Below are 24,104 nucleotides of genomic sequence, written 5' to 3'. Positions count from 1 at the left end.
GCTAAGATACCAAGGTGTGTTCAGACCCAACTCTTGTTGATGAACTTAGTGATCCTGAGATGGCTGTTCTTGTTATCCCATTGCCAGCCTCCTTCTCTCCAGTGGCTTGCTTACTAGAGATTACTATGCCTTTATTTCTACTGATTAAACTAATCACATGGCTTCTTTTTCACCTATCACTATGAAATCAACTTTAGTTTCTTGGTCGTAGCTTTTTTTATGTTACAAACCATGGAGGGTCAGCAACCATCAAGTGCCAGAGGTATGGCTTCAAAAATGGCAAGATATTTTAGTAGACATTTTAGGTTTTTAGTATCATCAGAGTTAAAAACCCTTCCTCCTTCTCAGAATTCAGAAATGGAAGAAGAGAATTAGTTTTCTCCATAATCATTGATGATATTTCTACATGGCTAGCAGCCTAGGTGTGAGGGAAGGAAGTCATCAAGGCAAGGAGATATTATACAAAACATTAAACCCAATGAGGGTATCTGTCAAAATCTAAGAGACTCCATCTCAGCTGTTACCTACCCTCCATTATGGATTAATTTGACACTAATTGCAAAAATGATTTAATTTAGCTAATTTTCAAAAAATGCTGTTTGATAATTAAAATTAATGGGTAGGATAAAATCTACGTATTCTAACTGAGTAAAATCTTAGAGATGGAAAGGCCAGGCACTGACAGAGCTTACATGGGAATTACCACAAAAATTTTTGTTTAATACTTAGAGCAACAAACAAAAATTAATTTAAAGGAGAGCATGACAGATACCAGTGGAGTACTTATCAAATAAATTGTGTAGTGATGGAGAAGGATGGAAGGAAGAATTTTAAAGTATTTTAGCTCTAAAAAAGGACTTTGGCACTATATTTTGTTAGATCTAAAAATGCTTCAAGCAATTATACACTTTTTGAAGTTTTATCCAACTATCAGAATATAGAAAATGTAGTATTTATCATCTATGCATTGGACAAATTGGAGAATATGATGGTTGGAAGTGGTCAGGCTCTCCATATGAAGTTTGTCTTTCAAAAGGTTAATTCCCACCAGCAAACTAATCATAGCTTTGTGATGTTCTTCCAAGTCCCTATTTCTGATAAAGACACTGTGTAACATGATAGACTCTCATCTGCACCAGATGGTACAAGTCCCTGATGAATCATATGCCAGCTGTGCACAGCCAGAACAAAACACACTCCAGCCACACTTCCCCTTGCCTCTCACTGCACCCAGGACAGAGAAACTGCATTGAGAGGTGGGCTCCTGAGCATCCAGAGCAGCAGAACCTGTGTGTTAGAGGCTTTCTGGCTAGGAGGCATATCAAAGCTGACAGCTTCCAGAGCTACACACTGTGCTCTTCAAACTAGTTTCTTCCTTTGCCAAACTTAAAGACAGCCTCCTATGTCTATTGTACCTCTTTTGTCCAGCAGGTCATAAAGGTAATGGTCACTACCATACATCTTTAACCTTATTTTTCCATTAAAATAAAGGGTGCAATTTTGACATCACCCCATTGCCATCAGACTTGCCTTGCTATACAGTATAGTGGGAAATGTAACTGCTCCACCACAGAACTAATGCTTGCTTCCCTTGTGCTCTTATGTGCTTACCTAATGTAATTAGCAATGTGTACAGCTTGCAAGGGAGAATAAGGTTGATTCTAACACATGGTTAATTAAGATATTACAGTTAGCTATTTGCTAGGCTGACTCAGGGGAGTTATAATAGGATATGGAGTCTTTCACCTCAAGTTCAGCTGTTCTTACCCCCAAATTCCCAGGTAGTTATCAGTAATTTCTCATTAACCCTGGCACAAGATGAATCTGACTCCACTCAGGGTTGTGGATGAGTTTTGAGAACATGCCTGTCAACAAGGAGTGTCAGTGTCTCTGATAATTAAATTTTAAAGTGAAGAACCCCACTGCTGTGAGTGAATAGCAGAATTTGGTGCCTCCCTGTGGCATTATTTTAACTCTTCTTTTTTGTTGTTGTTGTCTCTAGGCTCAACAAGATATCGTGAACTATCATATTATCAGCAGATAAAGATTGAGCTTTTTGAAGGCTACAAATTTACTGTTATCCTTAGGTTCCCCAGCAAGACAAATAGTTAAAAGTAATACAACCATAAAAGCTGGAAATACAGTTTAAAAAAAATACCCAACTCCTAAATTACAGTGAATCTGCAAGAGGCTCCTAATTTCATGATCCTACCTGCACTGCCAAGAACATAAAGAATCATTGGCTCTTGCCATCATTCTCTTGCCAAAGGGCAGTTACCTCTTCTGTATGCATTGCCTTAATCATGTCAAGTTGAGTTCCATAAATTTGCATGTCTCCCCAGGAAGAAGGGTGCATTGCCAGCAGTCTGGTAGGCCAGATCAAAACAATTTCCTAATGTATGTTTACATCAGCTTTGGTTCCTGAGCTGCTTTTCCTGTAGTTGTTCTGCAAAGCAGAGCAAATTCCCTCTCTCTGAATTGTGTTGCATCAGGGATAGGAGGTGGAATAAGCAGAATACATTGTCATTCCCAGGATTGGGCAATGCTTTCTAGATTAATGAACTGCAAATGAGCTACACAAATGAAACCACATGCTAGATAAAATACAGTCCTCTGAGATGGGCTTGTTGTCACAGTCAGAAGGGGAGAGAAAGAGGGAGGGAGTGCATAGGCATATGTGTGATGGGGGGTGTAATGATTGCCAGCTCCCCTCCTGACTCTCTGGAATATGTGAGGATGACAAACTCTCTGAGGAACAATTCCTTTGACTGGTTCGTTGAGGAAAAGAAACTTGTCATGCTGCCAAGAATAAAACTGCTTCTGGGCTTAGTTTTGAATTTTATAAAGTGAATAAGTGAAAAACGTATACACATTCACTTCAGACCCAATTCATGAATAATTAAAAGAATATATAATTGTACCCAGTTTTCCCCTCAAGCTCAACCAGCAAAGATATCTTCTGTCCATGTAACAGGGTACTTCATGTTTTTTTCAGAAACTGTAAGAAGTGAGATAAACCAAGTATCACTGAATTCATACTGCATGCAAGTATGAATAACAGCCTGACCATCAGAACACACAGAACTGCTAATTGAGAATGCAACAGTTTCATATGAAGGAAATGGCAGATTTTTTTATTATCCATAAATATTTTTCTAGTGTGATTCATCCACACTTGATATTGGAGTCAGACCACAATATGATAAAAATTGTATTGTTAACACAGCATTATGGCAGACGTTAAGGCAACACAGCAAATGGCAAAGATTCGACATTTTTTATGAGGCACAATAAGATAAGAATATTTACCATATCAAAAATATATATCTGCAAAGCTACTGATGCACTGGAATTGTATATTGTTGTTTATCTGGAAAAGGCAGAGATCTGTTGGTTTTATTTTTCAACATTATTCCCACAGTAAAGGGTCTGGCAGTTTTCAACCAAAGTGAATTTTAGGATTAATATGTATTTTTCTTGAGGGCATGGTAGTTAGCAAATATGGAATTAATAGCAATGTATTTAGTACCTTTCACTTGCAGATACAGAAGTCTTATTGATATTCTTCATTAGTATTTAAATAACTTCTGTAAACAAAATAATCATTATACACACACACACAAATGCAGATATGAAGATTCTCATGGCTGGAGAGTTGGCTCTTGCTTTCTTTTATACCAGTATGGCTGTTTGTACCCAACAAACTGTGATGCTATCTGATAGGAAAAGTCTGTTTTTAAAAATGAAAATCATTCACACAGAGGAAGAATAGATTCTCTTTCGTGTGGAGGCCTGGGGCTTGGTTTGACTGAAAGATGCACATTCTTCATATTTTTATACTTCAGATGAATTCTAAGGACTAGATGTTCACTTACACCAGACTTACACCTTGAGTTCTTTTCAGCAACAAGATATATATTTAGATACAGCAAAAGGCAAAACATCAGTGAGGAGTGCCTGCAGGTGTGATGTGCAAGGCTGCTAAAGAACTAATCCACTACAGCACCATGGGTTGTATATCAAGGAGGTCAGGCAGTACACAGAAAGTACACAGGGACATAGAATACCTGTGATGTCACTTTCTACTGGTAATTTACTTCATGATATGCAAAAAGACGCAGCTATGAAATTCTGCTAGCTACAGTAGCATGGCAGAAAATGACAATGGAATGGCTATAAAGAGGTGATGATCTACCTGACAGGAATAGCAGAGGTGAGGCAAAACATTATGCACTATTTCTTGTCCATGTATCCCAAAGCTACTGCTCTGTTATAGAGTTGCTCTTGTCACAGGTGTCTAGGACAGGAGCTGAATTGTACACATGGACTATAAAAGCAGAGGTAAAGTACAGCTTAAAGCTCATGGGAAAAAAAAAAGGGGTAAGGGGGGGGCATGTGAAATTAGAAATAAACAGGATTGATACTTTCTGCAAAGGGAAAATGGCAAGGAGGAATTCTATACAAATGCAGTCTCTACATCCAACCCCACAGAGACAGACCTTCAAATGAATGTTTTAAAATTCCAACATTTCTGAGCTGTTGCTTGAAAATTTGAAAGGGGGACACTTTTAATCTAGCTGTGTGTTTGGTTGGGTTCTTTTTAGATTATTAGAAAATATTTTCTAATAAGTAAAATGTGAAAAGACCATGAAAAAGGTGAATGTTTTTTATTTTGTTGCTTTTGATTACTATTTTCTATTTAAAGGTTATTCAATTAATTATGTCAGACCCAAAATTGTGTAATGGTTGGTTTTCCCTACGTACAGGACAAAATTCATGTGACATAACATTATTTCTTCAAGCATGTTCTCTTTGGTAAAGCTTTCATTTGAGAAACTGCTTATATTTGCAATTGTCTGATATTTAGAGAGAATTATTCAACAATCCCTAGCAGTTGGCTCTGACCTCTGGTTTGCTTGTTTTCTAGGTTACATTTGAACACCTGCTGATTTCCAGCTATATTGTGCCACCTCGCGTAGGAGACGGGAAATTGCAGACCTTCTCTGACCGTCATGACACGAGTTTGGCACCGGTGTCCTGCAGGTGACATTTGTGCATTCTGAAGACAGTTTCGAGTTTATGGAAGCACATTTAGAATAGCATGAAAGTAATATAATATGAGACTTAATTTATCTTAAAACATTAACTTGCTGGAAATCCTTCAACCTTTTGACTTACCAAGTCATGGTGGCCCTTTATTACTGCTCTGTTGTAAGAGTAAAATGATTCTCTACAGCATGATTTTTATAGTATTTTCTACTTTTTCTAAATCAAATAGAACAGTACTGATTAAAAAAAAAACCAATCTCTATTCTGAACTTTATGACTTAAGTTTGGTGATAAAATACAGGGTATTCAGGTATAAGACTGATAGATATGTTAGAATCCACAGCAGCCCATAAGGGGGAACTGCTCTTTTTTGTAATGCAATGTGCATCTCTAGGAATCACAGACACCCTTGATCTCTACACCCTGCACATTCTGGAATAATTCCAACTGTTCACAGATCATTCCAAATAAATGGAATTTATTTGGAATAAATAATAAATTTATTTGGAATAATAAATAATAAACAGGCTTCAGGCTGTTTGGTATGCATGATACTTATTCTTTCTAAATATATTTCTAATGTTTTAATGAATTTACCTTATTAAGTGGGGGTTTTTTTCCTGTTACTTGTAGATTTTTATCTTAGCTGGCTAAGGGTGGGTGTGCTTCTGTTCTTTAGTGTTATTTTTCTTTCTTATGGTTTCCTCCATTCCTTTTGTTTCCCCTCCTATCACTTTTAAATGATTTACATACTTCACATCCATCATACTTATCTCAAGCTCCTTCTGTATGTTACAGTAAAGCAAAAACTTGGCTACTGTTGTGTCCTCATCCTTTGGGCAACAGACCTGCCGTGAGTTATTAGCTGTTACCAGGTGAGCAGCCATCTGTATATTACATCAATGTGCTTGTGGTGAGTTCTAAATCTCAGCCAAAACCTTTCGTCCATCTTGACCTCTTCCTCCCATTAACGCTGACTACTGTTACCATTCTTAGGTATGTGAGAAAGATGGGAATGAGATTTAGCTAACCTCCTGTGCTCCTGTCATGAAAAAGCAGAGTTACTACATTATGTCATGAAGGACTGTGTTTCAGATGCCATATTTATACTACTGCAGAAGCTGTAGTTTCAAATGATGTGGAGATTCAGCTTTTTTCCTCAATAATTCCACTACTGCTGCCTCGCCAGTGTGTAATACTGACACAACCTGTCCTCTTTTTCCTCATGGAGCGGGTTCCCCTCGTTTCTGACATTCATCTCACGCTCTGCTGGGCACCTGAGGCCACGGTCCCAGGCACAGCACATCAGTTCATTACGCAGAGCCCAGTGAGCAGATTTTGCATTTTCCGTTCTGTTCCATTTGTCACGGCCCAGGACTCGACCTCTCGGTTTAACATTCCTGTGACAAACGGCGGTCCCGGGCAGCTGGGGCGAGAGCTGCCGGAGCTCGGGGACAGCAGCAACGCCGGTACCTCAGGGCTGCTCGGGCCGCAGGACGCCTCCTCATCGCTCACAGGAGTGTGAGCGGTGAGCCCCGGCCTCAGGGAAGGGAAAAGGCGGAGAGGAGAAAAGAAAAAAGACGGAAGGGGCGGAAGGGGCGGAAGGGGCGGAAGGGGAGAGAGGAGGGGGAAGAGAAGGGGAAGGACGGCGTAGCCGCCGTTCCCGCCGCAGCCCTCAGAGCGGCGCGAGCCCTCACAACCGACGCCTCACGCGACCCGCGCACGCGAGAGAAGAAAGGACACACGCGCCTACTGCCGCGCGGGCGTGGCGTTGGTTTGCGCCCGCCCCCGCGGAGAGGGGGGTGTCACGTGATCCTGGCGGCCTATGCGCTTCCGGGTGAGCAGCGGCGCGCGGCGCAGTGGGACCCTCCCGCGGAGGCGGCAAAGGTTCTGTTTGGTTCGGTTCTGTTCGGTGCGGCCCGGGCCCTGCTCCTCTCCCACCCGGTACCATTGCGGGTGAGGTGATATAACGGTGAGTCGGGAGCTGTGACCCGACCGGGCTGTGCAGGCGCAGGGTGGTTCCGTGAGGAGCTGTCGGGCGCTGCGAGGGGGGGGCGGTTGCTGCTGTCCTGGGGTCCCCAGAAGCGGCGGCTTCCTCTGCCCGGAGCGCCGTCTCCCGAGCGGCTGCCGGTGGGCGCTGCCAGCGGGAAGAGCTGCGAGCCCCGACGGGGAAGTCACCGGGAAGTGCAGGCCTCGGCCTTGCGTTCACTGCTGAGCCGGCGGGCCCCGGGCCGTCAGTTCCGGAGAGTTTTTTGCCCCCGTTTCTCTTATTCTCTGAACAAGGAGCGGGGGTTCAGCGCAACAGCGTTTTTTCCGGTGTCGGTTTAGCAAATGCAGGGCACAGAGCTTTGCTGCGGAAGTTGGAGTTGCTCCTTGGCGACTTTTATTTGGGTCCTTCCGTATAAACGGCTATTATAATGAGTAGGTATTTCCTGTTAACCTGTATGCATATTTATGCATATCCATTTATATTTATATTTATCCATATATCACAAAGGAATGTTGGTTATATTTAGACGCAGTAGAAGTCCCTTTTGACTGTTGTCTTGTGAATTAGTATTTTACATTTAAATGAATCTCATTGATTCAGTTTCATTCATTCACTGTCTTATGTTGCTCTGCACTGAAATGCTGTACAGCTGAAATTAATGAAGTTTGGTTGGTATTCTTCAAAGGCATGGTGAGAAAACTGTTCAAGTCATGGAAAAAAGCATACTTTAAACTGTTTTGTTTAAACTATATTATAAATGCAGTACAGGCAAGCTCAAAAGTAATACCTTAGAGCCACCACCACAAGGATAGGGTGGGTTTGTGTGATGGTTTGTTTTCTTTTTCTCTGTCACTTTTCTTTATTTTTAAATCTGTCCCTTAAGAATAAAATCACTTTACTTTTTTTGTTTGTTTGTTTAATGTCTGCTTACAGTGAGCTCTTGGCTATGTGTAGGATACCTTGTGAAACTTCTCATTCCTCACCTCGCTGTCCTGAAACAAAAGCATGAAGAGCTATGTGCATAGTCACTTATACTAATTAAAATATGTTCTTATCTTCAAGCAAATATTTAAAATTTCTTGTTGCAATCACTCAGCAGGTTAGTACCCAAGAGAGACTGTATGCTGAGAGTATCAGCAAATTAATGAAAGAGACTACATGTTTCACGAGCAAAGTCATATGATTCATGCAGCAAGAAACTATCCCAGACAGCATGTTAGTTAAAAAGGACAAAAAGAAAGACAGAGAGCTAGGAGGTAGGTTGCTGGGGGCAGCTTCTTGGAGATCATGCTCACAGGCACACACTGCCATCAGCTGAGATGTGCAGGGGCTGAACAGTTCAAACAAGGAGGGTCTGACCCTAATGAGGAACAAGGTTGCTACCTTCTAGCAATTTTGTTTCAAGTTCCTGGATGAGGAAAGCAGCGAAATGTCTGTAAAATAATTAAAATTTTGGTCACTAGCATCTAATTTGCTTCTGGTACTGTGGTTTTACAAAAAAAAAAATAAATCAGAAATTCAATTTTTTTTAATTATTAATCGGCTTGTCTAGTGTAGCTTTAAGCACTGAAGGATGCTTTAAAATCAGTCTTTGGTTGTGATCAGGTCAGGAGAAGAGAAATTGAGATTTGTTGTGAAAGGTGGTCCTACAGAACAGTAAGTCTAACTTGTTTTTTTCCAGCCATGTGAAAAGTAAATTGTCTCTGCCCAAAGTAGAAGTATGATTGCAATTTAACTTTGATTTTTTTTGTGTGTTCTGTGTTGACTGCTTCTTTCATTGTAAAATGTTATTCAGTTTCCTATTTTGATTAGTGTTGATTTTCTTAATATCTTCATTGCTAAGTGTTCTTGTTCTGCCAATCTTTAGAGACCGTGCAGCCAAAGTTTCGACTGGCTTGGACTTGGGTATCAGCAGAATGGTTTTTTGTGTTCCATCATTGGGATTTCCTTGTTGCTGGTGATGGGTGAACCTGAAAAAAACCAGCTAGACTTGCACATCACACGGTGAGTTCTCCAAAATCTTTTGAAATATTTATCTTTAAAAAGTTTGCTATTTTATTAGTAATTAGATTATATTTTAAATCTGACCATCTGGGTTTTTTCCTCAAAAAATATACTAATACTTGATATCAGCTATAGAATCTAGAGAGCAGGCAAGTTACTTGCAGCTTGGTATACTGGTGTCATTCTGTGTGATAGATGAGGTTGCTCAGTGCCTTGATTTTAACTGAGAAGTTAATTCTGCTTAAACAGGATAGTGGGCTTCAAGAGCCTCTTAACCTAAGTTATGGTATTATAAAATATAAGTGATTTTTGTATTAAAAAAAGGAAGCAACCATAAACCTTTTACTGCCTTTTTTCTCCCCTTTGTTTTTCTTGCATAAGGCTTCAACTTGGTGATAAGTGAAAGAATGTGTTGCAAGTATGGGAATTACAATAGTATTGAAGTAGCATCTTCTTTGTGTTCCTACAGCTCCTCTTAAATGCACTGTCCTGAAGACAAAAGGTTCTGGCTGCTCAGGAGTTCTGATTAGGAGTTCAGGTTGGCTGGAGAATGGAAGGTGTTGAGTTTAAGGAGGAATGGCAAGATGAAGATTTTCCAAGGTTTTTATTTTTTTATTTAATGTAACTTAAATCAGATACAGAACATTCAGAGTAAGCTACCTCTTTATCTTCTTGGTAAACTAACATTCAGTAATAATCTGGAAGTGATTTTTATTAAAATAGTAGTTTTGAAAAGGTTTTGTGGCATGTTTCTTTATGGTTTGGAAGGGAATCACTTCATGTTCATGTGTAAGTGAAGTAATAGAGGAATGCCACTGTTGAAGTTTCTGGTGTTAGGTTTGGCTTTGTTTGTGTTTGTTTGTGGTAACCTTTTGCAAGTACATTGTCTGCATATTATTATTAGCACTGTCTGAAAGCCCAAGAGCTTCATTAAGCAACACTTCTGAGCAAAAATTTTAACAATTAAGACTTAGTGATTAATGAGTCTGTGTAGAAACTAAACAGCTGACTTCAGAGGCATTCTATAATAACATGACAAAACTACTTCTGTAATGTATTTGATGTCAAATTTTCTCAAGCAATATGCCAACTCCTCTTGAGGATGGCACACATTAGTAGCAACCAGTGTTTGCCACCTCAAAATATGGTCACTTGAATGCTGTAAAGACATTTTCTGCTACTTTGGAACTTAGGCGATAAGTACCTATAGCTGAGTATTAACCCACAGTGGTTTCTTTAGCAGTGTATAAATCTAAATATTTGGCATTTAGCTGTCTATTTTACTGCTTTGTGCACCAGGCCCCTGCCAGAGGATGATCCTGTTGAGTCAGATATATTGGCTGCATCTGGAGCAGATAGTGAAGCTGGTAAGAACATTCCCCTCCAGTCCAGCTGACTGCTTCCTACTTAGATGGCTGTTACAAAGCTCCACTGTTTGGGTTTGTTTTTGGGTTTTTTGATATGGTTTGGTTTATTTTGAAGTCAGGTTTGAGGAAACAGTGTTCTACAGGGACATTATGAACATCTTGTCTAGAAAGAAGGTTCTGGAATAAATGAGACTCTTCATCCTCCATGTGAAGAGAGCTGTCCTGATGATACCAGACAAAAATTAATTATTACAAAAATTAATTATCATGCTCACTTCCTGGCCTGTCTTAAAATCTTGGTTCATTATTTGGCTTCTTTGCATCAGGGTCTACCTTAGTTTTCTCTAAATTTCAGATCTTTGTAGCCTTTCAAGAACGTGTTCTGTCTGAATGGTCAGAGGTGAAATAATACAGAGGTTTTGAGGTCCTTGTACATTGTAAATGTCTGTCTTAGTTGCAGCACTTCCAGTGTTGGATGAGTAATTTTATTTTATTCTGTGCTTTCAACTGCTGTCTAAATCTCACAAGTATTTGCCCTGTGTCTCAAAGCTGTTATTTTCACCCCGTGTTTACTTCTTATTCCCAAGATAATGGTTTAAATGATATGCACTCTGAGGAAGCACTGCACTCTTCTGTTTTGTTAGCATGCTTATCCAAACCTGCTTTAGCTTTTGAAATAAACAATTGGCTTTCTTAAACAGAGGTTAATGAAACCAAAGCAAGGAAGAAACTAATGGCTCCAGATATTAGCTTAACTTTGGATCACAGTGAGGAATCTGTTTTGTCTGATGACTTGGATGAGAGTGGAGAGATAGACTTGGATGATTTAGACACTCCATCAGAAAACAGCAATGAGTTTGAATGGGAAGGTAAGTATTTTGTTATTTTTGTCTGACACTCGAGGTAAATGCCACTATCACCTTTAAGACTCCCAATTTTTTGAAAATCCTCTGTTACTGAATGCTTTTAAGAACCAACCTTGGGGAAAAAAATCAAAAGTCTATTACATGTACTGTATGTCAGTTCTAAATGGAGGTGAGTCATATGAGAGGATGTAGATTACAGATAAGCTAGTCAGAAGCTGATGAATTGCAAGCCTTTGTATTTTAGGAGGCCTAAATGGTATTTTAAAAAATACTGAGTAACGCCTGATCTCGTATCTTACTGTGGTAAGAATGGCAAAAGGTCAGTAGCCTTCGTATTTTCATGTTTCCTGCATTAACTGGAAGTGGCAGAAGAGCCTCTGCTTTGTGTTAAGAAATTCTGGCTATAGTCACACTTAGTGATCTTAGTTTTAAGTAATTAGAGACACTTGATCTTACAGGCAAAACCTGAAGCCTCTAACAAATCTTATTTGAGGCAGAACTGTTCTGTGTAGGAGTTAAAGTACAAGTTTTAAACTTACATTTTAATTGTGGTTTTAGGCTCTTTATATAAGCCTGGAACAGATGTCTTGGTCAAACAGTTGGAATCTTCAGCTAATGTGAAAATTCACATCTAAAGAATGTCTCTTACCAAGTGAACATGTAAACTGAGTTATTACTTTTATTTCATTCTGTCAACAAAATAATTTTGATCCTTGATTAAATAGCAAGCTCTAGTTTAATTATTAAGTATGACATATGACCTGTTCTTCATTCAAAGATAGCTCATAAATGGAGAAAGAAAAACTTTATATTAAGGATTTGTTTTAAATGGCTAAAGACATACTGCAGGTTCATAACAGAGACTGGGCTTACCTGTGAAAAGGATTTCCATCATTTAGGGAAGAAGAATTTGTTTTTAAGGGTTAGTATTGCCATGATGCAAAGGAAATGTTCCAGATGTTTGTGCCTTGTTTTTAAAAGTGGCTGAAAGGGATTTCTGTCTTTTCTTCCTTTAATGCTGCTGCCTTCATTTTCCTGGAAGGATAGTTTCAATTAACAGCTTTATCTTGGAAACAGACAACTAACTTGCAGTAGGTTTTTCTCGCTTTGGGTAAGGTCTGTGCAACACTGTCAAGAATCATAATTTCATTGGAGTAAATTGTTTTACAGATTGCTGTCAGCATAAATTTCATGTATATTGATTGCACACATGTGAATTAGATTTAATTTCTAATAGATTTGCCTGCATGTCTGCTTGCCAGGTACTGTCAATGTTTTAAATCATGCTTTTATGTAAATCTGTGATCAAGCACCTTGTGTAATTCTCATCAGAGTTAACCACTTTGTCTGTTCTGGTGAAATTCTTGAAGTTCTGTGTTCTGAAAGGCTCCTGTTAAGTAGGTTTCTTACATGAATGGAAATTTATCATCTACTTTAACACAGAAAATTACAGTCAGGTGAATAACTGCCAGCACAGATTATTTTGATAAAATGAGGCTCCCATGAGACCCTAGTCTTGAAATAGCCAAAGGGATTCTGTCAGTAACTGATAGGTCTGACTGGCTGAAAAATATGAAATTAGATCAGATGGCAAAGTGGTTAACCTGTGCTTTAAGTGATTATCACTGTACATAGTATTCATGATGGATCTTGAATGTGTTTTAACTTTGGCAGATGATCTTCCAAAACCAAAAACTACTGATGTAATTAGGAAAGGATCACTTCCTGAATACACTGAGGCAGAGGAGAAAGACGATGGTCGACGCTGGCGAATGTTTAGGATCGGAGAACAGGACCATAGGGTGGACATGAAGGCAATTGAACCATATAAAAAAGTTATCAGTCATGGTGGTAAGGATTCAGATGTGTTTAGGGGAACTGTTGAGGAACTACTTCTGTAATCTGAGTTGGGGTGGCACAGGAAGAGCTTTGGGCATAAAGGCTCAGGTGATGATTCATTTGTTGCAGTATAAAGGCATGTGGTTGATGTCATATTTTTTTCCAATCAAGCTAAGGGTACACATGTTCAGATGAAACTATGTAATAGGATAGACTTCTATTCTACAGTGTCAGTACTAGCAGTATAATTTTTGAGTACTGAAGGCATTAACTGTAGATCTGAGAAGGCGTAATTCAGTTTAATGACTCTGTCCCACAGACTGTGGGAGTTTAGATTGGAAGAAAAGTTCACTGTATAAAATGTTACTAAATATACTGAGGTACTATATAGAGATGCTGATTGTAGGTACAGCGTATTTTTTTTACATCAACTTCAGCTATTTCTTTAAGAGAGAAATTGAAAAAGAAATGTTGATTAATTTTCTTTGTAGTTGTATTAATCTACCCATGGAGCATAGATGTTTGTAAATCTCTAAGATGAATAATGAACGAGCTTACTTGACTTTGTGTAAAGGTAGTAACCTTTGTAACTACTGCTGCTTTTTCTTTCTTTTTAGGTTATTATGGTGATGGGTTAAATGCCATTGTTGTGTTTGCTGTTTGCTTTATGCCTGAAAGCAGCCAACCTAACTACAGATACCTAATGGACAATCTATTTAAGTAAGTCATCATCTGCTCTGAATACTTTATTTCACATTGTAAAACTTAGGCTTTTAATGTCAGGGAAATTACTTCTCCCTCTGTAATAAAGCTTTTTATATTTCATATGAGGGGAGGGTAATAAATAGAAAAGCAACTAGATCTCCTTCCAGGTGAAAGAAAAATTATTAGATGTTGTTCAGAGCAGCTGCCAGTTCTATTGTTTTTAAATATATTTGAGCACTATTAGTAATAACGTTAGTATTTACAGATGTTCACTTGCAAGTTCTCTTTACTTGTCCCTGCAGGTATGTAATTGGCACTTTAGAGCTGTTAGTAGCAGAGAACTATATGATAGTTTACCTGAATGGGGCAACGACACGAAGAAAAATGCCAAGTTTAGGCTGGCTTAGGAAATGTTACCAGCAAATTGATAGAAGGTAAGGAGTTCTGCAGTGTTTTCTTAAAATATTCATATGCTCGGTGATAGACATATTTAGGACAAACTGCTTTTTAATGTGGTTAAGATTTAAATAAGCAAATTGCCTTGTGCATTGAAAACCTCTTCCTAGGCTAGACAATGTGGAATAATGCTAAAGGCACGCCTGAGTTTTTGTGGGGTTTTTTTACTGTTTTGTTTTTTGCAATATGAAAATAATAGTGTTAGAATGCTGAATACTGTTATCACGTAGTATATCCTTAAAACTTCCCGTATTAATATGATAAGGTAACAAAAGGAGGTCCATAGTGAGCCACTTCATCATTAGGTGTGTAAGAAGATTCAGGGAGACTTCTCTTTGGCATGTTATTCCCCTTGTCATTATTGTTAGACTACTACTTTATATATTGAAGTTTGACTGTTCAGTTGTACGGCATTTTTTTCTTCTGACAGATGGTAATTTCTAATAACAATGTTGGAATCCTGGGTTTATATAATAGTTGTACTTGCAAAAACATGCCCTTTATATGTTAATAAAAGTCTTCTTGTCATGCTGCCTTTTTGTTCTGGTAATTATGTCCACTGTTTTAATCTTCCAGGTTGAGGAAAAATCTGAAATCATTAATCATAGTTCATCCTTCTTGGTTCATCAGGACACTTCTGGCCATCACAAAACCTTTTATCAGGTAATAGAATCATAGAATCATAGAATCATAGAATTGGCTGGGTTGGAAGGGACCTCAGAGATCATCGAGTCCAACCCTTGAACCACCGTTGCGGTTGCTAGACCATGGCACTGAGTACCACATCCAGTCTTTTTTTAAATATCTCCAGGGACGGAGAATCCACCACTTCAGTGGGCAGCCCATTCCAATGACGGATCACTCTTTCCGTAAAGAAATTCTTTCTAATATCTAACCTAAACTTCCCCTGGCACAACTTAAGTCCATGCCCTCTTGTCTTGTTGAAAGTTGTTTGGTAAAAGAGCCCAACCCCCACCTGGCTACACCCTCCTTTCAGGTAGTTGTAGAGAGCGATGAGGTCTCCCCTGAGCCGCCTCTTCTTTAGGCTGAACAACCCCAGTTCTCTCAGCCTCTCCTCGTAGGGTCTATGCTCGAGTCCCTTCAATACTCTGGAAGCTACTTTCTTTTTAGAAACAAGTCCTAACAGCCATGTACTTTAAGCTTCAGAAACTATTTTAATGTTGACCTACTGAAAAATGTTTAGGTTGTAACTGTACCCTGCGTTTGTTCTTCCGCAGCTCAAAATTCAGCCAAAAAATTAGGTATGTCTTTACCCTGGCAGAACTAGCTGAACTCATCCCCATGGAATACGTTGGCATCCCCGAATGCATAAAACAGTACGTTTTATTATTCAAACATGTTCTACACTGATCATGTTTTAGAACTGGTATATATCGTATTCAGTTAATGGTTTGAATGTAATACTTTGCATTTAATAAAATTTCATTTACCTTGCATCATTGCTAGCTCTAAGAGGAGCATTCATGTTTGACTACATGGCTAACTTCAGTTTGGTATGCAGTAGTGTAGTCAAAATGTTAATGTATGGGGTTTTTCAGAGATAATGCCCTCTGTAATTAATGTCCTTGGCTTTATCCTCTTCCTTCCCTCTAGCTATAAATACTCTTTTTAATGTCAGTACAACTCTGCTTTCAAATATGATAAATTTGTCAATAGCATTTTGGGTGCTGTAATAGTGCAGCAACCAGGAACTGGGTTTTTAAGCCTCATGAAACTACTAATAATTCTGATAAACTGATCAGCCTAGTAGAGGATATAACACACAAAACCTATGGAGTGTGCATCACTATAGGTAATCACAATCTGGGAACTCCAAGGAAAGGTGGCATTGTCTCACTGTGTTGACAAAAGGGCACAGCCATGTTGGACAAATCCACAAATCCCCACTGCTCCTGGCTGGTTATTGCAGTAAATGTCTAGCTAGTATCAATTGCTCAATTTAAATTCTTATACAACAGAGAAAATGCCATTTTCTTGGGGCAGGGAGGAAAGACATAATACATAAAACAACCTTGTGCCATCTTCAGAGTATTTTTTTTTCCTTTAGTGGGGCTTTTGGAAGGATGTGTTATGAAAAATACAGACTGTCATTCTAGGTCCTGAAATACTCCTTTCTGTATTAATGAACTTTTAACTGTTCTGCAAAAGCTGAAGTTGATTGACTTACAGTTAATTCTGATGTCTGTGGATGTTTAGATCTGGCTTTAAACGGTTAATGAATAAAGCCTTTAAGTGCTACATGTTATTACTGTGAAAGAAGTTGTATTGAATTCATGTTTTGTCACAGTAACTAAATCTTAATGCTTCTCCTTTAGTGCTTATAGATGTTGGAGGTACAATATATTTATTAATTTTATCAGTTTTAAAACTGTATGTTTCTAAAAACTGTTTTGACACTAATGCCAGTTTGCAGCTACTGTTGAATTTGGCCTTCATGTGTTATATTTACTGAAACCAAACTTTTCCTCACCAAGGTATGAAGAAGAAAAGTTTAGAAAGAAACAGAAAAGGTATATTCATATTTTGATTAGGGTTGCATATAGATAAAACATTTTGCACTGCAACTAACTACCAGTTGATTGGCTTGCATAAAGGAATAAGCATTTGTAAATATAAACATGCACTGGAGACAATGGTTTTATGCATGAAAGTGACTACACTGTCTGCAAGCACAGTGTATCACCTAAAATGCTCCCTGAATGCTAAAACATGTCTGTGAAGAGTCTCTATTGCTCTTTTATGTGAGATGCTCACTTTTAAGGGGATATGTGGATTCTCAACTGAATCTTCAAGAGGCAAAAGTATTACATCTGTATGAATCAGTAAAGTTTCACTGTTTCTAACAGGAAGTGATGTTTGAAGAGCTGGCTTAGGTGCTAAGCTGTAGCTATGCATCAGCAGCAAAATAACTCTGGAAAATGTTCTAATATGGAATCTTGTATTTTGTGATTTGGGTATTCACTGCCTTTTTAGTTATTAACTTGCACAGATGCAATCTAAATTAGTATTTTTTAGTGCTGTTTGTATTTGCAGTGCCTATGTTCCTTGCTAATGAACAATAGATTTTAGTTTTGTTAATTTTCAGTCTCCTGCTCTAACTACTCAAGCTATTCCTTCAGCTGAGTAATTGTTTTTAATGGATACATTATTTTTCACTCTACCATTAATAAATGTAATGAAAGGTTCTGCTACTAACTCCTTCTTAAATTACTCTTCCAACTACTGAGGAAGGCTTGTCTAAACTGGCATTGGACGGAGAGAGGGACACAGGTTAAAATAAAAGGAATCTAAATTATTTCTGAAAGTTAGCAGGTAAAGCTAGAGACAAATATTGACTATTCTCTATAAATTTGTACAGTTCACTGATAATCTTTCAGTGTGTAAACTGAAGTAATAAGCCTGTAAAATTTTAAGAATCCCTTTCAGAACATACTAAGCAACAGTTCTGTTTGATTTGTTTTTTTTCTTTTCCCCTCCCCAGTGTGCATTATTTGACCCAGTTACATTTCATGGCCCTTTATATTCAGGGGTATAAACCTGGGACATTCAAACCGATGTAATGAATGTGATATATAGATCTATATTGACTGCTGTGTCTTTCTGTATAGCTTACCATGTATCTGTATGGGTTACCATGTATTCTTACAGTTTCTGTGATTAGTCCTGGAAGTTCTATCAAAACATTCCTTCCTAAGATATGCTACAGTGAGGACAGGGATCAGTTGCACAGTACTGTGCAGGTGAAGAGCTATTTGACCAGACTGTTGCTTGTTGGCAATATTGCTCTAGACTTTTTTGATTCTTTACAGTTATAAAAAAAATTTTTCAAATGGTCTCCTCTTTTAATGGGTTCATGGCTTAGAATAGCTCTCCTTGCTGATCGTTTTGAAAAAGCAGCTGGTTATAGTTAGAGAGACTGGACAGATAGGATAAAGAATTTGGTTGTTAGGCAAACTTTCCCTTAGTCTCTCTGCTTTTGGTTTTCAAATTAATTTACCTCCATGCACAACTTATTTTCTAGAAGAGGTATTTAAGACAACTTGCTTTTGCTGTTAAAGGGGAAAAATAAATCTTGTGGCAGGAGTGTCAACCATCCACTAGCTTCTGCAATGCAAAATTTTGTTTGCTAGTCCCAAGGCAGATAAAAAAAAAAAAAGCCCATAAATAGTTTTAACAGCAATATGGTGAATTTTTCCTGCTAAAACTAGTTAAAAATAGTACAAGTATGGCAGTCAAGAACCCACTAAACTTTGTTGATTCAGCTGGTGCTGTTATCTTCTTGGCTTATTTATTGTAACATGAAATAACATGCTTATTCTACAGTGTATGAATTCATCAAAGTGGTAGTGCTCAAGTGTATTGCCTTGTTACCTGTAAACTTGTATTCCTGCTTGCATTTATTAATAAAAGCACAGAATCTGCCTTTTTTCTTCTTCTGTAGTCAGACATCATGTGCACTTTTCAAATGCTTCCTTATAAATGCTGCAGTTATTTAAATGATTTCTTAACAATTTGAATACAGGGGGAGGTAGGAAAACAGATTGTTTTTTTTAAAGCATTGTTGTGACTTCATTCAATAATAATCTTTATTTATTTACTAAAACTTAACTTTTGCCATGTAAAAGCTTTGTATTTTAGTGTTAAGAATAATAATTCTTGCTTGATATGTGAGCTATCAAACTTCACTACTTTTTAAATATTTTTACTTTTACTGCTTTCTTTGCTAAGCAGAGTTGACCAAGAGATGAATGGAAAACAAGAACAGAAAAGTGAACAGTAAGTTTGGACCCCAAACAAGACTGAAGAATATGCAGATGGAAAGATGCTATTTTTTCTCCATTTACATTCTCTGTGTGTTTATGTTATATAACCCATTGCAAAAGGTGCTTATTTTCTTTGGACTAGCACACAATTGACTGCTTACTGCTGTATTGGTTTGTCTTGAAGTTAATAGCTGTGTTTATGTAATCATTTTATACTGCTATATATATGTTTTCAGAGGATGTTCTTGCAATTGTTTATCTAAATGATGCATGTTCTTCAGTAAAATATTTATATTCCTAAATGTTAAAGGAAAGAGATAATATATATTTTTATGACTGAGCAATATATTGTGTGTACCTGTTGAAGGAATTCATTTGCAGGTAGACAAGGCCATAAATTACTTGTTATTGTATAAATCTGTTTTGCTGTAAATGGTCAAGTGCATTTCTTTGTTGTCACAGAAACCTTAATTTGTTTGGATATTAACAGTCACATAATGTAGTCTTTCACAAGTGTGGAGATCTTTGATCACATGCCTAAAATACAAGCAATACTCATTTACCTCACTAGAGTGGGCTTGAGCTTTGGTGTCTTTTAGTCTATTTTCCAGAATACAGAACTGCAAGTTCTGTGAATTTGGTCTGTTGGCCAAAAGATTTAAGTCTAATCCACCATAGAAGCTGAACTGCTTAAATGGCTGGTAAGATGTCAGACCTTTCTTAATTTAAGTTGCAAATTTATGTTGTTTGCATTTATTAAGGCTATCTCAGCTACCAGTAGGGAATGAAGTCATTGCAGTTCTTGCTGGATGATTATCTGTTGTCACAAGTTGGAGCTCTGGTCATACTCAGATCTTGTGAGTTACATAGATACTCTAGCTATAATATCAGTTGTTTGCAGAGGTATGGGCAGTGTTAGGCTACCTGTGTCATCTGTAAAGATGAAATACCCATTTTTAAAGCTTTATAGTTGGCACATGATTCCAGCACTAATTTAGTTTAACAACAAAGTGATTAAATGATTTTTTTTTTCTCCCCACAACTGTAGGAAACTTGTGTCTGTAAGAGATGTTCTTGGACATACAAGTGTTAATAGGTTTATCAGGGCAACAATGATGCACTGGTTGATATGCTGCAAAAGTTTGTAATGTTGTTGGCTACTCATTGCTATTTCCCTGTAAGGACAGGTGCATGCAAATAAATTCAGGAATTGAGCACTATACTATTGTAGCAAATATATTAAATCTTCACTTTCAGTTTCTGTTGTGCTCACAACTTTGTCATGCTAAAAATATTGTTCTCAATTATATTAAAAGTTAGTGTTACACCATTATCTTATTAAAAAGGTTATTTTCAACCTAGATTACTACCTGACACTGTTAAATAGCAGTTGACAAAGTTCCATGGTCAAGACTTACTACCAATTAATCCACTCTTTCAGATTATGTCTATAGACCATTGAGAACATATTCATGTCAGTTGAGGGCAAATTGCCTATGTCTCTGGGAGTTTGTCTGCAACTCAGGGACTTTCATCACAAGATCTAGGTGTTTTTTATAGTAGTTTCTCTATCACATGTTCAGAGATAATATGCAGGGTGTTTTCCTTCATAAGGCAAGGCTAATTTCAAGTTGCCTTGCACCTGCTTTGTCAGGTTTGGATCTGCTCTGAAGGCAGAACACAAATTTGAACTGGCATTTTGGGGGGAGTCTTATCTCCTGCTTCAGTTTCAGTGTTGATCCAGATGAATGTAAAGTTCCATTCAGTTCCACACTTAACAGCTTAGTTACTTGTGATACTTTCACGGTGCAGTGCCTATAAACATGCAAACCTGGAAACCTTCCTGATTTTTACTGATTCTTTGTGGGTCCTAAGCTAGATGCAAAGCATTCTGATCATCTTGCTTCAAATGTTTCCTAATTTAAGTATTTTTCACAGTGAAATTGTATTCTTAGAGGATTGTACTTCCATGTGTCCTATGCTTCCTATGTATATAGTGCAGTATAGAGTAGCCAGTCCTCTATAGGCTGTGTTACCAAATGTTGGCATTGTTACTCTTGTCTCTTCTGGTGGCTGAGTGTTTCTGCAGTTTCATGTTGCAGTAGTATTATTTCTTTGGGAAATGTGTATTTGCTTACCTAATGGTTTACTCTTCTAGTGTAAGTTCTTGTGAGTTAATATACAGCACAACAGTTCTTCTGTCCCTAAAGATACACAGCTTGAGAGGTGTGCTAAAGAATTATTCCCCTCTGACCTTTTGCACCTCATCATTTAATGGTGAGTTGGATGTTTACAAAAAGCAAAGAGGTCCCAAAGTTATCTTGAACACAAATGTGTAACTTTTTGTGAAAGTTATCTTTTTAAAAAAAAAATCTGTGAAGTAATTTAATATATCTTAAGATTTTAAAACATGAGTAAGTTGGAGTGTCATACTTTAGTAAGTTATTTCAAAACCTTACTGACAATATTTTGAGGAACTGGCCTTTCAATGGCACTTCCTTCTGAAGTAAAACTTAGATTGCTAAAATACAGTTTGAGCCCTCTAAAGAAAAGATTATTCCATGAATGATTATTTACCTTTGATTTGGAGGTCTGAATAGTTTCTATTTTATACACATCTATGTGGGAATAAGCTGTTAGTTGTGTTTTGTTATTACTGTGTGGAGCTGAAATAGAGATGTTTGGGCCAGTGGCCTCTGTGTGTGGATGTGGCATTTTGTAAATTGATTTATACAACAAGATAAGTGTTCAGAAGTGGCAAAGATATTTTGCAGAAAGTGTCATTAAAAACTGACGTGAGTGGATTCTAGATTTCTTGAATGTTGTTGCTGTTCTGTGTAGTATGGCAAAGCCATGTTCTGTTAGAAAGTAATGGAGAGGAATGTATCAGGAGTTAGTGGTGAAGCAGCTGCAGTTGTTGAGATTCTGAGATGCTGAAAGGGAGAATTTTGGGTTCCAGAAAGCTTAGACCTAGTCAGAATAATATGTAAGCTTTCCCTTAACAATGCATATTTTTTCCCTTTATTTTCAGTGAAAAAGTGAGGAATAGTACTACTTGCTGTGAGAGACTTTGTACTGAGAAACAGTAGTTATACCCTGATTTGCACACAATTGGTATACAGCTTGTATTTGTTAACATGTTTCAGCAAGTTTGCCTGGTACACATAAATGCTCTAATGACAGCTTCATGTATTTCAACAGGTAATTTGTGTCTGTCTTCAAAGTTAGATTATGTGTTGGTGGTAATGGAATCTGTTGTGAAACGACCTCAGGGTTTGTTACAGGAAGGAGAGTGGCATTGGTGCGTAGCCATAGGTCAGCTTCACTGATGTCACCTACTGAAATGTCTGTAGTTAACAGAAAAGAGTGGCTCTGCAATGTGAACAGGCACTTTCTTCAAAAAGTTTCTTGGTGGAAAGTGTATTTCTTCCCAGTGTCAAATTTTTGTCTGTATTCTATGGAGTTATACAATATTTTGTAGGAAGGTGGCTTAAATGCATCTCTCATCTAAAGCTGTTGTCTTTGGCAGTGACTTTAATTCTCAGGTCATTCCAGTCTCCCTCAGAGAGTCTCATATGAGGAGAAGGGGGGAGAGGGATAATAGCTTGCATGCTTTTTGTAACTGTGGAAGTCTTAAAAAGCTTTCAGTGAAAATTCTTGCCCAATCCTTGTGGATGCAGGTCATTCTCTAGAGGATTTGTTTCACTGTTTGTCAGAGATGCTTGAAATAAGTGCTTTAATAATTATACTTTTTAAGGATACCTGGTTTTAGTCAGGGTAGCATGCTGAAATAGAAGGAATATTTAAGTATTTGTACTCCAAGTGACAGGTTTCTCAGCTTTCTTAGCTTCAAAGTTGTGAGCTGAACTACATTGTTTCCCTTATTGTATTTTGTTCCCTATGTTTCATTAACGGGAGGAAAAGAGGCATTTGTGAAGAGGGTACAGTCGTGTCAGTTTTTTATCATTCCCTTCAAGCATGACTGAGGTCAGTGAAATTAAAGCCATTCTTTGTTCAGCTAGGTATTTATTTGGACTGCCCAGGTTACTCTGATTTAAACATACTGATCTATTTTTTTTTTCCAGTTTTGAAAAAGATTTGAGGAGAAGCTACTGGAGTGGTTTTGGAAAGTCAAGTCCTTATCTTACCATACTTCTTCTTACTCTAGCTTGCTGAGCTGCTAGTTAATGTTTATGACATGAAATTCCAGGTTAGCAACTACAAAAAAAAACTCATGGAGGACAGATGCTTAGTTTGCAGTGCTTTATAATTGGTCATCTCAAGAAAGAAAAGCCCAAGTAGTATGGTGTTCTGTGAGCTGGAAAGTGAATAGAAGGGTTAAAATATTGTCTGTTAGTAAATGGGAAATGTGTGATACAGGGAATGTGCAGTGTTTATGAAAAGCTGCAGTAGTCATGGTAAAAACATAGATTGTAAATCATTGAGGATATAACTGGCTTAAAAGTATATAATATTCTTCACAAATGTGACTATTTTCCTTTGGCCCTTTAATATAAAATTACATAAGTACAAGACTCTTCACCTACCTCTTAAGAATGTTATCCTTTTAAAATGAGCTTCTGTTCTCTGTCTTGCAAGGTGTCATAGAGTATTGTGATGTAACACATTTCTGAATGTGCTAGCTGTTAATATTTATGGGAAACTTTTTATTTAGAAAAAAAAATAAATGTTATGTGCAATAAACACCTTTGGAAGAGGTCTGAATCTTTTCTTTTACTGCTTAGGAATGTGTTGGTAACAAGTCTGTTGCCATTGTATGCATCACCTTTTGAAAACATGAAATTTTAACTTGGTCCCCAAAACCTATAGGTGCCAGTTCGCTAGTCCCAGTGCAGTGTAATAATCATTTCGAAGATAGTTTTGGAGTTGAGTATTTCTAAGACGTGGCAGTCTGGTGCAGGTTGGAATACGGTGGAAAACGGGTTATTTCAGTCTCACCAATAGGCAAAACAAACTGGAATCTTCAACTGCAGCCATTTGAACTGTTCTGTACTTCGTAATTTTACAAAGGTGAACTTGTAAT

General features: G+C 37.7%; 1 protein-coding gene across 2 annotated transcripts; it reads left to right on the top strand.

The window, feature by feature from the left end:
* The first annotated feature begins 6,894 nt into the window (after positions 1-6,894).
* Positions 6,895-23,764, top strand: BNIP2 (BCL2 interacting protein 2). 2 transcript variants are annotated; one of them, XM_008504664.2, is made up of 14 exons: positions 6,895-7,021; positions 8,907-9,043; positions 9,513-9,643; positions 10,343-10,410; positions 11,112-11,279; positions 12,951-13,127; positions 13,733-13,835; positions 14,123-14,254; positions 14,853-14,939; positions 15,515-15,613; positions 16,772-16,807; positions 19,029-19,073; positions 19,660-19,761; positions 23,146-23,764. In XM_008504664.2, the coding sequence occupies exons 3-13, from the start codon at positions 9,594-9,596 to the stop codon at positions 19,736-19,738; spliced, it is 1,044 nt and encodes a 347-aa protein (XP_008502886.2). In that variant the 5' UTR covers positions 6,895-7,021; positions 8,907-9,043; positions 9,513-9,593; the 3' UTR covers positions 19,739-19,761; positions 23,146-23,764. The 2 variants fall into 2 exon arrangements, with proteins under 2 accessions (XP_008502886.2, XP_030312747.1); XM_030456887.1 differs by lacking the exons at positions 16,772-16,807; positions 19,660-19,761; positions 23,146-23,764 and having other exon boundaries at positions 6,899-7,021; positions 19,029-19,630.
* The last annotated feature ends 340 nt before the right edge of the window (positions 23,765-24,104 follow it).

Source organism: Calypte anna, chromosome 10 (genome assembly GCF_003957555.1).
Source record: "Calypte anna isolate BGI_N300 chromosome 10, bCalAnn1_v1.p, whole genome shotgun sequence".
In the NCBI taxonomy this organism is placed as follows: Eukaryota; Metazoa; Chordata; class Aves; order Apodiformes; family Trochilidae; genus Calypte; species Calypte anna.
Note: the sequence above shows the minus strand (reverse complement) of the source record. Positions and strands in the feature narration are given on the sequence as shown.